Source organism: Vanessa atalanta, chromosome 28 (assembly GCF_905147765.1).
Source record: "Vanessa atalanta chromosome 28, ilVanAtal1.2, whole genome shotgun sequence".
Taxonomy (NCBI): domain Eukaryota; kingdom Metazoa; phylum Arthropoda; class Insecta; order Lepidoptera; family Nymphalidae; genus Vanessa; species Vanessa atalanta.
Genome location: NC_061898.1, coordinates 4,445,906 through 4,463,364, shown reverse-complemented (window position 1 = coordinate 4,463,364; position 17,459 = coordinate 4,445,906). Strand labels below are relative to the sequence as shown.

Sequence of the window (17,459 nt, the reverse complement as noted above, 5' to 3'; positions counted from 1 at the left end):
CAAAATCGTTTATTTATAGTAACAAAAAAATATAAAATTAAATATTTACAATTATTTTTAAGAAACGTAAGCTACTTTTAGTCAACTACAAGAATTTAAAGTCTCTTCGACGCCTATTTCCTTTTCAAATTCCAACTGGACCAGATCGTTTTCATCGACATCGTCGGTTACAAATAGGCCTTCTTCTAAAATGTACTGAGGATGGCGCGTACGAAAATGAATTTTAAGATTAGGACGATGGGCGAACTCTTTATTACAAACTGTGCATGTAAACTTCTTTTGACCCGAGTGTATTACGTAATGTGAATTCAAATTGCTCTTCTTCGAAAACTTCTTCCCGCAAACCGAACACACAAATTTCTTGTCACCATTATGCTTCAACATGTGTAATTTCACGTCGTACGGCCCGAAGAATTTATCCCCACATATCTGACATTCGACATTCTTCTCCCTCAGATGGACCCGTCTCATGTGACGAGACATTATGCTCTCTTGAGGGAAAATTTTCGGACAATACGGACATTTGATTTTCAATTCCTCGACACCGTGAACATTTGCTAGATGCAGTTTCTTGAAATATGGACTTTTAAACGTTTCTGGACAATGCGGGCATGTCGATAAGTTGACCATATGTACATTCTTTTCATGGAGAGTTTTTTTGGACAAAGTTGATAATCTAATACCGCAATGATCACACGTGTATCCACCTTCTCTATGGTAATACCTGTTATGCATTTTCAAATGATTCTCCCCTTGAAAACTTGTTCCGCACACATCACAAATATAATCATGAGCCAAATGGTGCTTATTCGCATGACGGAGTAGATATTCGAAGAAAACAAATTTCATATTACAAATAGGACACGTGGGCTGATCCTTGTCAAGTTTAAAGGGTAGAAGACAATTTGGCACGCTGACGTCATACTCTGCGTCATGAGCTATGATCAGATGATGTATCAATTCTTCTAAGCTATTCACTGATTTCGGACATAGCTTACATGTGATATCAGTCACGTCAATTTTGACAGCAGCGTCTCTATTTCTATTATTTTTTGTCCTATCGTACACAACTAGTTCCAGATTTGCGAACTGGTGAACTCTTGCTGTATGTTCTCTTAACAGAACAGGATCCTTCATCGGTTCCGCGCAATAAAAGCATCTGTACTTCCCTTTGTACCACATGAACGGTGTAACGTTGCTATATTGCAAAACATATTCGACATTACGCCTTTTTAATAAAAGCTTACGCACCATTTCAGTTTTCTTATATCTGTCCTCCACTGTACACATTTTTGAACCTGGAAATAAACGAGTTGCTTTAGGGCGTTCTGTGACAATCTTTTTCTCTTGTTTTTTTTTTATTTCTCCTGCCAGTCATACACAAATATGTATCTTGATTACTTCTTCGTAAACCGTTTTAATTCACACTCGAAATAATTGCAAGGGCACGATTGTTTTAATAAAAAATAATAAAATTTATGAACGACTCTAATATTGGTTATTAAGTGTAGTTATTGCGTTGTGCGTGTTTTAAGAAAGGTTCAAACAAAGTATCTCATAATAAATACATAATAATATATTAAAGGACCAAATCAATATATTAAATTATATACACAGACTATTACTTAGTCAGGTATAGCCTGAAAGATCACGAGCAATTGTACAATTTTATTACAAGATAATTAAAAAAAAATCCAAAAATTATTCAAAAGTATATTTACTATTTTTTAACAATAATATAGAGATTACAATCGATACATTTGAGTACACTTATAATACAATAATAATACGATTTTTACAAAAAATAATAATTCTCGTAAAAACTAAACTATTTTCAAATAAGTCTTAAGATTATTTTAGAATTTTTATATCGTCAATATATGATTCATCTCCATTGTGTAAATTAAACGCATTTCACTGAGTAAAATGAATGGTTAAATTGAAACGAATTTAGAAGATTATTAGCCCCTTAAAGTTATCTCACGATGAGTCAGAACTTAAAGATACTGCTTGTAGCAACGGTACATCAGAAATACGCAGTTCTGAACACCTCTCATCTACAGATCGGTTACAATATTCAAAAAAACGTTTCGTTTTGGTTAACAACAGTATCGTTTGATAAACGCTTACAATTTTTTACAGATCAGCTTGTATATACTTTTCATATGATCCCTATTATACGTCATTCGTTGCCTTCTGATCCGGAAATAGCAAGACAATTTTAGATACCGTTAACCGAGCACAAATGAATAGATTTCACCAATTTCCGTAAGTAAATATGTATTAAATAATATCCACTCTTTATATAGCATTCACTCAATTCAAAAACTAATTTGCAGATTAGGTTAAATCTTCGTACCATTTTTTAATTATGACGCTTACAATTAATTCGAATCTTAAACGTTTAAAATAATTGTTTTCATCGTTCGCTTAAGATGATATTTGATAACAACACTTAGTAATCGGAGCGTCAATGCATTAAATATGGCAATATTAAAAAAATTAGACGAGAGATGTTAGGGGCGAAGATCAGTTACATTTATAAAATTTAAATCTGCCTCTTATAAAAAATATTGCATCTTTATATATTGGGAAAATTTAATGACCAAAATTTGATGATAACTTATATTAAGAGATTTCGTTTGAGATAATGTCAGTTTGAGAACTTAGTTAATGTCTAAATTTAATAAAACAACCAGGTCTTTTTCTAAAAAATGTCCAATGTCAAAAAAGAAATCAGTCAACTAAACATCGCCAAACTAATTTTATAAATAACGCCGTTTAGATCTTCTGCTCAAAAACAAAACACGCGACTCCACGATCAATTATCAGCGTGCATTAACAAATATTATCAATTTATTTTTTTTGCCTTCTCCAATCTAACATAAATCACACGCAAACTAAGACATCCTGTTTAACAAGCACGAACGTCATTCATTTAATACACGCCGATATAATTTGACGTATCTGTGTTGTTGTTTCTGAGTGAACTGTTAATGAACCTTACACATATGAAGAAATAGGAAAATATTCGGTCGGAATAAGTTAAAAAATAGTATATTTAAATGTACAAATTGTTGAGCAGAACACAATTTCATACATGTCCATATTTTTTGTGCATTTCTTTATGGGAACTCAAGTTGCTTCGTCGAAGGAACGCTTTACCACAAACCTCACAACTAAACTTCCTTTCACCTTTATGTTTCACCATGTGCATCCTCAATAGATAATTATCGAAGAATTTCTCGTTGCAAACCGTACACGGCACGTTCTTTTCCTTCAAATGAGTTCTACGTATATGATCCTTCATAAATGAGTTCCTTGTGAACATTTTACCACAATACGTACATTTGTGACCTATATCGTGTACTTTTATCAAATGTTTCTGCTTATGGTACTGGGACTGAAATCGTTCAGGACATTTAGTGCATTGGAAATCTTTAGCATTATGTGATTTCGCTCTATGGCGCCCCAGACACCACTGATTCTTGTATTTCGCACCACAAATTTCACACTCGCAGGAGCCAGTATGCGCGTAAGTGATATGAACTTTTAAATTTGCAACATTTTTAAAACTGCGCCCGCAGAAATCGCATATTTTATTGTTATTACTGTGTTCAGAGTTAATATGCCGTAAAAGTGTACCAAAATATCTGAATACATTTGAACATATGGGACAAGGGATGTTGTCTTTGATTATTTTAAATGGTTCAAAGCATCCCGTCATTGATTTATCGTAATCTGCCGTGTGTTTCGTTATGAGGTGGTCGATAAGTGTGTCGACATTTTCCATTGGTTGAAAGCAGACTCGACAAGATAATGAAGATATATCAATTTTAACCGTTATCCTTTCACCTTTACAATTCTTCATGCATTTTTCTTTCAAATCACAGATAGGATGTTCAGCGACTACATGTTCTTTAAGCTCATCAAATTCAACGAAATATTTGGAGCAATAGAAGCAAGAATATTTAGCGAAAAATTTAAATGGCACAGCGGTTGACATGTTAAGGACACATTGAATATTTTTTCGAATTTGCTGAACGTTTTGTTTCTTATTCGGCTGTAGCAAATTGTCATCCGGAAAAAGGGGTGTCGGCATTTTAGTTCCTTTTTTTCGCTTACATTTTCGAATATGCTGGTTTAAGCCTTGAGAAGTTTGGCATTGTTTGGAACAATGTGGACAATTTTTATAATTACCATCATCGGAATGGTCACACTTAATATGCTTCTGTAAAAGTGTGTACGACGGAAAACGTAAATCGCAACTCTTACATCGCCTAAAATGAAAATTATTCCTGTGTTTCCGTAAAAGAAGATGCGATTCGAATATTTCCGAACACTCATCACACGGATAGCCACCGTCTCTATGATAATGTCTTATATGCATTGCTAAATCTCTCTTCTTATTAAATCTTTCACCGCAATTATCACATATGAAACTGTTCTGAGGATGAGCAATATTTGTGTGACTAATAAGATAACCGAAATACGCGAATTCTTGGCCACATAACTGACATCGACAATCGACTAGTCTATATTCCTGGTATGGCGTAAAAATAGTTTTATCGTATTCCAATTCGTGTTTCCCTATCAAATGATCAATTATTTCGCTAAAACTTGTCAATGGCTCGTAACATATTTCACAAATAATTTCAGATATGTCAATTTTTATTTCTACATGATTTCCTTTGATAATTTTTAGGGCGTAATCGCTTGTACTGCACAGGCCATGAGACTTTGTATGCTTTCTGAATGTCGCATATTCTGTGAAGTTCTGGCCACAATAAAAACAGAGATACCTGCCCCGCCATTTAAAAGGAATTATTGATGTATTGTTGAACAGTATTTGCAAGTTTTTCCTTCTCCGCTCAGAGGTACAGTGGTCGTACGGCCCTTCATCTGTAAAGAAATGTATCTTGCTGAGAATCTTCAAAATTTTATGACATATGACTCTCTTGTAAGCTTAACTCGTTTTTTTTGGATTGAATTGCGTTTTCTTATATGCAAATATACGTGCTTTCAAATCAGTAAATATAATTTAAAATAACCATAATTCAAATAACATAAAATATTCCATGTGAAAATAATAACTGCTGGAGTAATTTTATCTCTCTTTTATTCAATTCAATTCTTCTTTTCAAAATTTTACAAAAAATGGAATTGAATTCTTTGATAACGTTTCTTTTTCCACATGCTGTTGATATTTAGAACATTGACAATATACATCTTCAGCGATGACTTCCAAGAAAACTTTTTGCCATAAATCTCACACTGATGTTTTTTTTCTCTCTTTACCATGTTTTTTTTAAATACAGTTATATACATTCGACACTTCTCTCTTCCTAAGTTATCCTTTGCCTCTTTGTGTGAAGTATAGACGTCCAGATCCATGAACATTTTATGTTTTCTCAACTATGCCAGAAAAACTCATTCCTTGTGTTCAACCCAAATAAGTTTGTATGCAGTCAATTGTCCAGCATTTAAACTAAGCCACGGAATGAACGTCGATCCACGACCCACACAAGTTTATTAATATACGACATATTGAAACCAATAAATATTTAAATGTCATCGCAAAAGTGACTCCTTTAATTGAAATGCTTAAATCAAGTTATATTTACATTGAAGAGTCGTTATAAATGTGCTGGAAATATGATTCCCAAATATTGTGAAACGATTAACGTGAACACTTGTTATGCGTAAATTGTCGTAATAACGACATGCTATTTACATAAAGGTGTTGCTGAAAGCTAAGCGATTTCATAAGGTTTAAAAACTTATTATTAACCACATTTATAGAAATTTACATATCTAAATTTAATTTATAGTTCTTGAAAAACTTAGTGGTCTTATTTCTTTGACTAATTAGACTCCCTAACTCCACCTTGGCTCTTATTTGTTCTAAAGAGTACATTTTTCAGTAATTCAGTTGCTGGTTGAACTTTTACTATGTGAAGTCATGTGCTCTCTAAGATTTTTCTTCCAGAGAAATTTCTTCCCACAGATATCGCAATGAAAATTCCTTTCCCCGTAATGTTTTACCATGTGCACTTTCAAACTTTGTCTATCGAAAAATTTCTCGAGACAAACCGTGCACGCCACATTCTTCTCTTTTAAATGAGTTCGTCTGATGTGGTCGACGACAGAAGATTTTCCTGTAAACAACTTATGACAGTAGGAACACTCGTGACCGGTACCATGCACGTCTATCTTATGCCTTTGCATTTCATACACGGATGTAAATTTCTCATGACACTGAAGACATTCCACGACTTTCGTACCGTGCACTCGACCTAAATGAGTTTGCAAATAGTAATTCGAAAAGAAGCTTAAGTCACATTCAGAGCATTTGAAATTAGCAGCCTTATGGTGACGTGCAATATGTGTTCGTAAATTTGGAGCATTTCGAAATGCCATTCCACAATGCATGCATATATTTTTATTATCCGAATGCATTTTTACTACATGATTTAACAACGTCCGAAAATATCTAAAGACATCCCCGCAAAAGGGACAAGGAAAGTTATCCTTTATGAGTTTATACGATTGTAAGTTAATGGACAATGATTTATCAAAATATATTTTATGCTCATTATGTAAATGTTTTATCAAAGACTCTAAATCTTGTATATTTTCAAAACAAATTTTGCAAGACAAGGATGACGTATCAACTTTAATCACACCGTCGTGTCTATGGCGTAATTTCATAGATTTCAGCTTAGTATCGCAAAGAGGATGTTCAATTATAGTATGCTGTTTTAGGTCATCGCACTCATTGAAGTCTTTCGGGCAATAGAAGCATCTAAATTTGCTCATAAAATATTTAAAGGGTATGGCTGTAGACATGTTAAAGATACATGCAATGTTATCTCTTATTTGTGTAACGCATGGTTTCTTATCAACGCCCAGTGTCACAGCTTCCACAGATTTTTTACAATTATCCGTACATTGAATGGCATGTCTGTGAAAACCTTGCTTTGAAGTCGAAGCATTCACACAAAATCCACATTTCATTACAGCTCCCATGTGCTCATTTTTTATGTGTTTGAAACATTTGCCGATCGAGGAAAAGCTTCTAATGCAGACATTACATTTAAAACTATGCGCAACCCTCTTATGGCTTAAAAGTTCTGAACGCGTGCGAAAATTAAGAAAACATTTGGAACACATATGATTTCTATGTTTGGTGCGAATATGCGCGTCTAAATCCCGTGTCTTGTTAAACTTCTGCTGACATTGAACACAATTCAAATCTTGACTGGGATGATCAGTATTTACATGAACTATTAATTTCTTTAGGTAATTAAATTTTTCATCACACAAAAGGCAGCTTAAATCTGACAACCGATATGGCGCTATCGACATATTGACTCTCCTATCATAAGGCAAATTGTGCGTGTCGACTAAATGAGAAATGATTTCCTCTAATTGCATAAAATTTTCATGGCATATGTTACAAGAAATTTGTGAAACATCAATTTTGACCTCGACATCGGCCGATTTAACCAATCGCAAAGCTCGATCTTTATCCGAGCACACACCATGATCTTTTGTGTGCTCCTTTAAATTTTCATAAGATTTGAAATCCTCACCGCAGTAAAAACATAAATATTTACCGCGCCACTTGAATGGTATTACGGATGTATTGTGGAATAAAATTTGAAGATTTAACCTTCTTAATTTATTTGCACTAATTCTCTTGACAGGACCGTTAACATCTGAAAAGAAATGTATTCTTGTTTCAATTGTATTCTTCGGTAATCGGAAGACATTTGGACTTTTAAAAGACTAGGCTGGCAGTTCTTGGTTAATATTCTTAACGTGTATGGCCATATGACCTCTAAGATTTTTTTTCCATAAAAACTTTTTACCGCAAACGTCGCAATGGAAGTTTCGTTCGCCGTTATGTTTTACCATATGCGTCTTTAGGCGTTGGGTATCGAAAAATCTTTCGTAACACACTTGACATTCAACATTTTTCTCTTTTAAATGTGTGCGTTTTATATGATCGATCATGAAACAGTTTGACGTAAATAATTTACCACAGTGTAGACATTTGTGTCCAGAGCTGTGCGTGTTAATCATATGGCGTTGCATTGCGTAATTTGATGTAAACTTTTCTGAACACTCTGGACATTCGTAAACTTTAATACCGTGTGCGCGACCTAAGTGAGTTTGTAAATATTTATTTGTAGAAAATTCTTGTTCGCATCGAACACATTTATAGCTACCGGTCGTTTTGTGATGATTTGATATATGCACCCGCAAATTGGGCAAGTTACGGAATGATTTGCCACAGTGCATGCATATATTTTTATTGTCAGTGTGAAGTTGTCCCATATGTTTTAACAACGTGCTAAAATGTGTATAGGATTCCCCACAAACTGGACAGGGATAATTATCTTTAATTAAATTATACGGTTGAATATTGTTATCAACAGACTTATCATATAAAGCCTTATGTTCAGATATTAGATGTTCTATTAAAGATTCTAAATTTGGTAGATTTTCAAAGCACATTTTACAAGAAAGCACAGACGTGTCAACTTTGACACAACCTTCTTGTCTGTTACGCAGCCTCATACATTTGAAATTAACATCACAAATCGGATGTTCAATGACGGTATGAGCTCTTAATTCTTCACAATCAGTAAAATCGTGTGGACAATAAAAACACCTAAACCTACTCATAAAGTACTTGAATGGTATCACCGTTGACATATTGAATATACAAGCTATGTTTTTCCTTATCTGTATAACTGCGGGTTTCTTGTCTTCATCGTCGTCGTCTACCACAAATGTTTCATTGACATTTTCATTTTTTTCTGTACATTTAGCAGCGTGCCGGAGAAAACCCAATTTTGTACTCATAAATTTTAAACAGAATCCACATTTTAAGGGTTCATTGGCGTGTTCGGATTTCATGTGCTTCAATCTTTTCATTTGTGTAGAGAATTTAGTAAAACATATGTTACAGACAGCGACATGTGATTTGATTTTGTGCTCTTGAAGGGCCAAGTGAGATGAAAATGTCTGAGGACACTTTAAACATTTATAAATATTTGAATGTTTAACTCGCATATGGGCATCTAAATACTGCTTTCTAAAGAATTTCTGTTGACAGACGTCACAATCGAAGCACTGCACGGGATGCTCGTTGTTAACGTGTATTACTAATTCTCTTACTTGTTTAAATCTTTCATCACATATAAGACACTGTTTATCAATAAGTCGATATGACATAATAATCAATTTAACGTCTCTTTCATAAGGAAACATATGTTCTGTTGTTAAATGTGATATAATTTCATCTAAGTTTCCAAATGATTCGTTGCATAATTCGCACGTTATATCAGACACATCAATTTTCACTTCCGCATCATCGGTTTTTACTAATTTAATAGCTCTATCCCTTTCTGAGCATGGACCGTGAGCTTTCGTATGCTTCCTCAAATCGTCATATATAGGCAACTCTTCGCCGCAATAAAAACATCGACATTTGCCACGGCATTTGAATGGTATAATTGATGTATTGTTGAATAGTATTAGAAGATTCCTCCGCCTTAATGTATTAGGACTAAGTGACTGAGCAGGTCCGTCTACACCTGAAAATAAATATTCTAAGATGTAAAATGTACCCTCAAATATTTCGCATCTTATTATTTTAAATAATTTTAAACTATAATATTATAAAAGGGTACTTTTACTTGGCGATAATGAGATATTTTACATTTATACCATCAAGATTATATATTTTCTTTCAGCTGTTCCGCTCGTGTGATGCCATGTGTCCGCGTAAATTCTTCTTCCATAAAAATTTCTTCCCGCATACATCACAATGATAGTTTCTCTCACCTACATGTTTGACCATATGCACATTCAAAAGAGCTCTATCAAAAAACTTTTCCTTGCAAACTGTGCATTCTACATTTTTCTCCTTCAAATGGAGACGCCTTACGTGATTCTTCATATGAGAGTTACGCGTGAACATTTTACCACAATACGGACACTTGTGCCCGAAACCGTGTACGAGTATTTGATGTTTACGCATCAAATGCTGAGTTATAAATTTCTCTACGCATTGAGGACATTTATATTTTTTCGTGCCGTGTACGTTTGCTCTGTGACGTGCTAATTTCTCCAAATTCCAAAATTCCATATTGCAATCGGGACATTTACACGCCTTGCTCCTATGATAGCGAGACATGTGAGCCCTGTAGTTCGGATGTCCCCTAAATGTTAGACCGCAATGTGCGCAGACTATATTATTGTCGGAATGAAATTCATTCATATGTTCGAGAAGTTTTTTAAAATACCTAAAGACCATATTCGGACAAATTGGACAAGGCATATTATCTTTAACGACTCTAAAAGGTTGTAAGCATTCTATTGACTTGTCATAATTGACGCCGTGTTTCGATATTAGATGATTAATCAAATCATTTAAAGCTAAGCTGTTTTCAAAACAAAGCTTACACGTTAGATTAGAAATATCAATTTTAACATTTATATCTCTACCTTTAATCATTTTCATGGCTTTAGATTCCTGGTTGAAATGAGGATGATCGGCTATCGCGTGATCCCGTAAATTATCGAAATCGCTAAAGTCCTTAGAGCAAAAGAAACAACGGAATTTGTTTTTGAAAAATTTAAATGGCACTGCCGTCGACATGTTGATAATACTAGCGATATTATGTCTTATTTTAAGTGTGTTAGAGTCTTTACTTTTAACAGTTGTTGATTCTTTTTTAATACCGCATTTCGTTAGATGAATTTTAAAACCTAATTTTGACGTCAACATCTTAAGACATTTAGGGCAGTTGAGATTATGTTTTAACTTCGTTTTCGCTTTAGCCCTTTCAACGATACAATTTTCATTCTCAAATATTGGCAACTTTAAGCTGTAACAACTATTATGATTTTTCTGTATATGATGTTCCAAGTACGAAAACTTTGAATAACTCTGAACACATTCAAAACATTTGAAATAAACCAAATCGAATTTATTAACGTAACTAAATTTAACATTTTTGAATTCATGAAAAGATATCAAGTGTTTTATGAGATTGTTGTAATTGAAGGATAAATCACAAGCTTCGCAAGCAGTTTCCGAAATATCGATATTAACAAAATTACTTTTGTATTTATTGAAGAAACTTTTAACGACCGACATTTCGTGAGATTTGGTATGTTTTCTAAAATCCTCGTAATGAGGTATTTGTTTCCCACAAAACAAACAGGCTAAGCCGTCATTACATTCAAATGGTATTATGCTTGTGATGGAAAACAACGTTTGGAGATTTTGACGCTGCATCGCCGTCAGTCCAGTAGAGCATTCGTCTGATTGAATTTTACAATCTGAAAACAAATTGCTATACTGTACTGTTGTTACGATTTTGATAAACAAATAACGGTTTTAAAAACTTGAACTGTAATATGGAGTATTATAAGTTCAATATAGAATAAGCGTAGAATTTTAACGACAAATAGACGAAGATGAAAAACATAAATCTTACGAGAAAAATGTATATTAATAAAATACAAGTATTTTTATTACGACAATTTTTATATTTAACTGATGTCATCATTCAAAATTTATAAATTAATTTGTATACATCACAATCTTAGCACTAATCTTTGGTAGAAAATAAATGAGAACGCATGAAAAGCTTAAATTATGGCAGTAAAGTGTTTTACATTAGACATGACCGGCTACTATATTCAGGAAACGATTCGTTTTGCTTACGAATCGAAGATTCGAGCTGTCACTCAACCGATCGGTTTCCTGACGTACAATAAAGATTCTTTAAATATGGAACCTGACAATCGATGCTTATGTAACATTTTTACACAGAATTAATATGCTTATTATGTCTGGACATATGCGTACGTAAACTCTTCCTCCAATAGAATCTTTCCCCACAAATGTCACAATGGAAATTCTTCTCCCCGCTGTGTTTCACCATATGACGACGCAAAAGTATATTATTGAAGAATTTCATGTTACATATGGAACATTCCACGTTCTTCTCTTTCAAATGCGTCCTTCGTATGTGATCACGCATGAACGAATTACGCGTGAATAATTTACCACAGTAGGAACATTTGTGGCCGGAATCATGTGCTTCTATTAAATGTTTTTGTCTGAGATACTGTGTGGGGAACGCTTCCGTACACTTCGGACATTTAGCCGCTTTAACGCCGTGTGCATTAGCCATGTGCATATACAACCTCGAAGGTATGTTACAATCAGCTCCGCATATATTGCACTTGAATCTACCGTCTCTGTGATGTCTCCATATATGAACTCTCAAATTTTGGTCTCGTCGAAATGTTTGTCCACAGTAAACGCAGATGATATTATTATTCGTGTGTTTGTTGTTCATGTGTTTTAATAATGTGCCGAAAAATCTAAACACTTCGCTGGGACAATTCGGACAGGCCATGTGATCTTTGACCAATTTATAAGGCTGCAAACACGTGGTTATTGATTTGTCATAATTAGCCTCATGTTTCGATATAAGATGGTCTAACAGAGTCTCCAAATCAGGCATCGATTCGAAACAAACCTTACACGCTAAAGATGAAATATCTATTTTAACGCATGCAACCGACTCCCTGCATTTTCTGATACATTTCTCTTTAACATCACATATTGGATGTTCTAAAACCGTGTGTTCTCTCATCGAATCGGAATCAGGGAAATCTTTCGAGCAATAGAAGCAATTGAATTTATTTTTATAAAAATTAAACGGTATCGCTGTTGACATGTTTATGACTGTTACAATATTTTCTCTGATCTGTTTGACGCTTGGACGTTTTACGTTTTCATAGTTGCTGTCCAAATCCATGGCGTCGTAATCTTCTTTCTTTATGGCTATATCGAAAATGTCTCCCTTACATTTCCGCAAGTGCATTTTCAAACCTTGTTTCGTATGGAAGTCTTTGTAACAAATATCGCACTGCAACGAACCATTGTCCGGATGTTCTAATTCTATATGTTTCTGTTTGAGAACCGCTGAAGGTAATCTTAAATGACAAACGTTGCATCTCGTTAAATGACTATTATTTCTATGTTTCCTCAGTATGTTTAGCGAGCTGAAACTCTGAGGACATACGTCACACGGGTAACCCCCTTCTCGGTGATAATTCTTCATGTGCGAAAAAAGATCTCGTTTCTTATTGAACTTCTGATTACATTTGTCACATATCAAACAGTTCTTTGGGTGATTATTATTGATATGCGAGACGAGATAGCCGAAGTAAGTGAACTTATCGTCACACTGACTACAGCTGAGATCAACAAGTTTATATTCTTCTATAGCCATATCGACATCTTTGTCGTATTCCAATTTATGCTTGACGAAAAGGTGATTTAAAACATCGTCGAACGCTGGAAATTCTTCGTTACAAATCTCACAGCCTATTTCAGAAATATCAATCTTTATTTCCATGTTCTGCCCACCTTTCAATACTTTCAGGGAATGATCTTCTATCGAGCAATTCCCATGAGATTTCGTGTGCTTACGTAATTCAGAATATTGAGCTATATCCTTACTGCAAAAGAAACACAGATATTTTCCCCTCCATTTGAACGGAATTATCGTCGTATTGTTGAAAAGTAATTGAAGATTTTTCCGCCTACGCATCGACGATGATTCACAGCCTTTGATTTTCCGATGTTTTATATCTGAAAATATAATTATCAACTGTAAATGTACCCTGTATAATGTATGATAAAATTTTCGACAATCTATGTGTTATATCTCAACAAAACAATAACAATAATAAATTCAGGGTACATTTAAAGTTATCTTAAACTATACCGTTTATTTACTAGAACGCATGACTCAATTATCAGTGCGAAGTATTTTTTTATTAATTTTATAAAAACCGAATTGATCATGTAAATTATTTCAAATTATAATTAAGGATAGTCATTTGCTGAATTATTTTCTTTATTGGTAAACGGTACTTTCACCATCATATAAAAACACCGAGTATACATCTATTAACTTTTCTAGAAAATTTACAGAAATATAATATTACTGTAATAAACAAAATCACGATTTCAAAATGTTTGTTTACACAAAAAACATTTTTAAAAAGACAGTGCACACATTTTAGGCATATTTATTACTCATTGGGAATACAAAAAAGTTAAAAAAATATTTGTATATTTTTTCGTTCATTGATAACAACTAGATGAGCAAAGTGACAACAATATGTTGAGTCATGATTAATGTTAAGAAATTCGTCATTCGTTTCTGGCCACCAAGAGTTCCAAGTTGATATGATCCTTGTAATCCCAGCAATAATAAAACACTGTTATAACACAGATAGTACTAGTATATCAAGGTTGACGTACTTTTTATACTTATTTAATACATATTCCTATGCATTTATAGAATCCGAATGATGGACTTTCATATGCAAACGCAAACTGTTGTTCTGAACGAAAGCTTGGCTACAAACAGGACAAATGAACCTCCTATCGTTATTATGTATCCTCATATGATCTCTTAGTGTTTGCTTTCTCGCGTACGACTTCTTACAAACTTCACACTGATGGATTTTCTCGCCTAAATGTTTTATCATGTGTTTCTGAACGTGTGTCCTTGAAAAGAACTTCTGATCACAGAGTGAACACGAGAAGTTCTTCTCTCTTACGTGAACTTCCTTCAAGTGAGCCCACATTTTGCTTACGATGTGGAACGATTTCCCGCAAACGGGGCAACTTATCACTGATATCTCGACATTGTGAGCGGAATTGTGATGACGCTTCCTCAACACGTAATTCTGAAAAGTTTCCGGGCAGAAAAAACACTTTATCGTACGCGTTTTGTTATGTACGGTCATTTCGTGATTGTTTTTCTGTGTCAACGATTCGAATATCTCTGGACATGTGCTGCAACGGAAATTCGAACCGTGGCTAAGGGAATGGCAGCGCAACCGATCCTGACTCAAAAATGATTTTCCGCACAATTCGCACACATAATTACCGTAGTGTTCGTTCATGTGTTGATTTAGTTTAATAAAATATCGGAAATCCTTTTGACAGAGTGCACATTCAAATTTATCTTTATGTAATTTGTATGGTATGACACCGTAACCACAGTTATCTATAAACACTCTATCATGTTTAACTTTAACGTGCTCTATTAGCAAGTTTATATTATCGAAACTTTCATCGCATGTTTTGCAATTGATAACAGTTACGTCAATTTTAACCTTTTCATCCCTTTTAAGGTATGAAACGGCGGATTTAATACTGGAATCTTTGTGATCATTTCTCGTGTGTTCCTTTAAAGGTTCTAAATTTTTGAAAGGACGATGGCAAAAGAAACAGAGGTAGTTATGACGGTGCCATTTAAAAGGGATCGCTGTTGACGATTCTAATATAATGATTGCATTCCTTTTCATTAGACGATTCCGTTTCGTCGTTGTCATTGAGGACTTAATCAGCGCCTCGGTTGCCATCACAGGGCGTTTTTCACCTAAAAATTCAAATTTTTCTATCAATATTTCTCCTTCGTTTTAATAACTTCTTATTGCATTTTTTTTCGCATATATTTGTATATTATGTTGAATATATAACATACAATATTTGATTTTCTCTCGGTATAATATAAATTCAGTTATATTAGTTTTCGTAATATACCGATTTAATTAGCTGATCAGTACGATTCTCGCTAACTATATTTAACCGGCGTATACAAATACTTTCGATACATTCCACTTTTTTTAATAACACATATCAGGTCTACTTCAAGACCGTTACTTATTAAATTCATCAATCGCTTAAAATTACGTGAGAAAAATAATAACTTCTAAAATAATTTGAGCAATTGTCAAGTATCTGAAGAAAATGCTAAAATCTAATAGCGATAATAGTTTTTGAAAAAGAGATTTTAAAAGATCTTTCAATCGTTTAAAAATTGAGATAACCTTATCTTTACAGCAAGAGAAAATGTTTCTAGAAGACAGGCATGTCTTATACCTTAACTAATAGCCTTGCTAGCAGGAATAATAACATTTATCCAACATTCTCTAGCTCCAATCGATCCATTCTTTGATTTTAGTACTAACACATAAACTATCGTTGCTACCTTTACTATCACAGCTCGAAAACCTACCCTATAAATACAACCAAACATATTATTTTTCCGTGAGAATCATGACATTAACCGTTAAGAAACTAAGAACGAGTTGTTTCTATACCTTTCATATAAACAAGCTATTGCGTTACACAATAAGGCTGTTAGCAAGAATTTACTTTCGTTTTAAATTATCAAAATGTAGGTATTCATATAATCTTTGAAGAACGTATTTATTGTATGTAGAACAATAATATCTGCAGTGCATATATTTAAGCATATCAATTGTTAAAATTGTTAAGGAGTTAGAATATTTAATGTCATTTAAAATGTCAAAAGGCACAAAAATGTAGGCTATTTTAATATAAATGTTATATCTATTATAATCTAAACCCTAATCTTCCTATTGTCACACGTTGTATTTACTTTATTTAATTATTAATTTATTACTAACTTAAATTCGTATGGATAGAAAAAAAATCGAAACATTCATAAGAAATATGTATGATCCCACTTTGGGCGCCAGTTTTCAAAATTGGCGACGAAATTTCGTCAATGTTCTGATAGATGTTATGTTTCAGTTAAAATCATTTCAATAATAACTTATATGCTTACGATATTCATGCTTTCAGTCTCTCATTCTTTAATTTGATTAAGCTACTTTTTACGGTGACAATAGAAAAATTATGAACATCAAAAATAATGAAAACTATAATGAAGTTTCGTTTCAAATAATAATAATAATAGCTTCCTCGAAATAAAAAGAAAAAATAAAAATACACGCGAGTGTATCTTTGTGACAGATGTACCTATCAGACGGACAGACGGACTATCAAAACTTCATTACAGTCTTGACAGTAATAGTTTAGCAGAAAATGGAGGGAATTTGGAGATAAATGTCTTATGAGACACACATATGTAAACTTAGAAGGATTTATAGATATACGTAGTAATTTCGGAAAAGAATAACAACTTAAGTTTCTTGCCAGTTCGTTTCGGTATTATCTACATTCCGAACCGGTCGCTTTACGTTTAATACAGTTCTATAAAATGTCCATTTAAAAGTTCTTGTAAAAGCCTACTTGACTAATGATTGATTTTAAAAATTGTAATTTTACTTTACTGTACAACAAATTTAGCAATTTTTTCATTCAATATTTTTTTATTACAAAAACCTATTTTTTTAGTACTGATAATCTAGATATACATTTTTACAAATGTTTTTAACTATTACCCTTATTAGAAACAAAAAAAAAGTGATTTAGAACTTAGACTAATATCATAAATGTGACAGTAACTCTGTCTGTTACACTATCACGACTGAACCACACAGTGACATGAAATTTTCTATGAAGCTAG

The 17,459-nt window shown here is 33.4% G+C and overlaps 1 protein-coding gene across 11 annotated transcripts in view; it reads right to left on the bottom strand.

Annotated features, from left to right (window-relative positions):
- The window catches only part of LOC125074708 (zinc finger protein 182-like), a 31,098-nt gene that overhangs the window by 8,834 nt on the left and 4,805 nt on the right, over positions 1 to 17,459 (bottom strand). The window contains exon 5 of one of the 11 annotated variants that reach the window (XM_047686112.1): positions 50 to 1,298. The exons of 5 other annotated variants lie outside the window; for them this stretch is intronic. In XM_047686112.1, coding sequence (XP_047542068.1) covers positions 82 to 1,298 — 1,217 coding nt within the window. In that variant the 3' untranslated portion in view covers positions 50 to 81. Of the gene's footprint in view, positions 1 to 49; positions 1,299 to 1,849; positions 4,903 to 7,734; positions 9,609 to 9,702; positions 11,362 to 11,628; positions 13,694 to 14,273; positions 15,501 to 17,459 lie in introns of those variants that run through there. 5 more of the 11 variants (XM_047686110.1, XM_047686109.1, XM_047686111.1 and 2 more) reach the window with 5 other exon arrangements.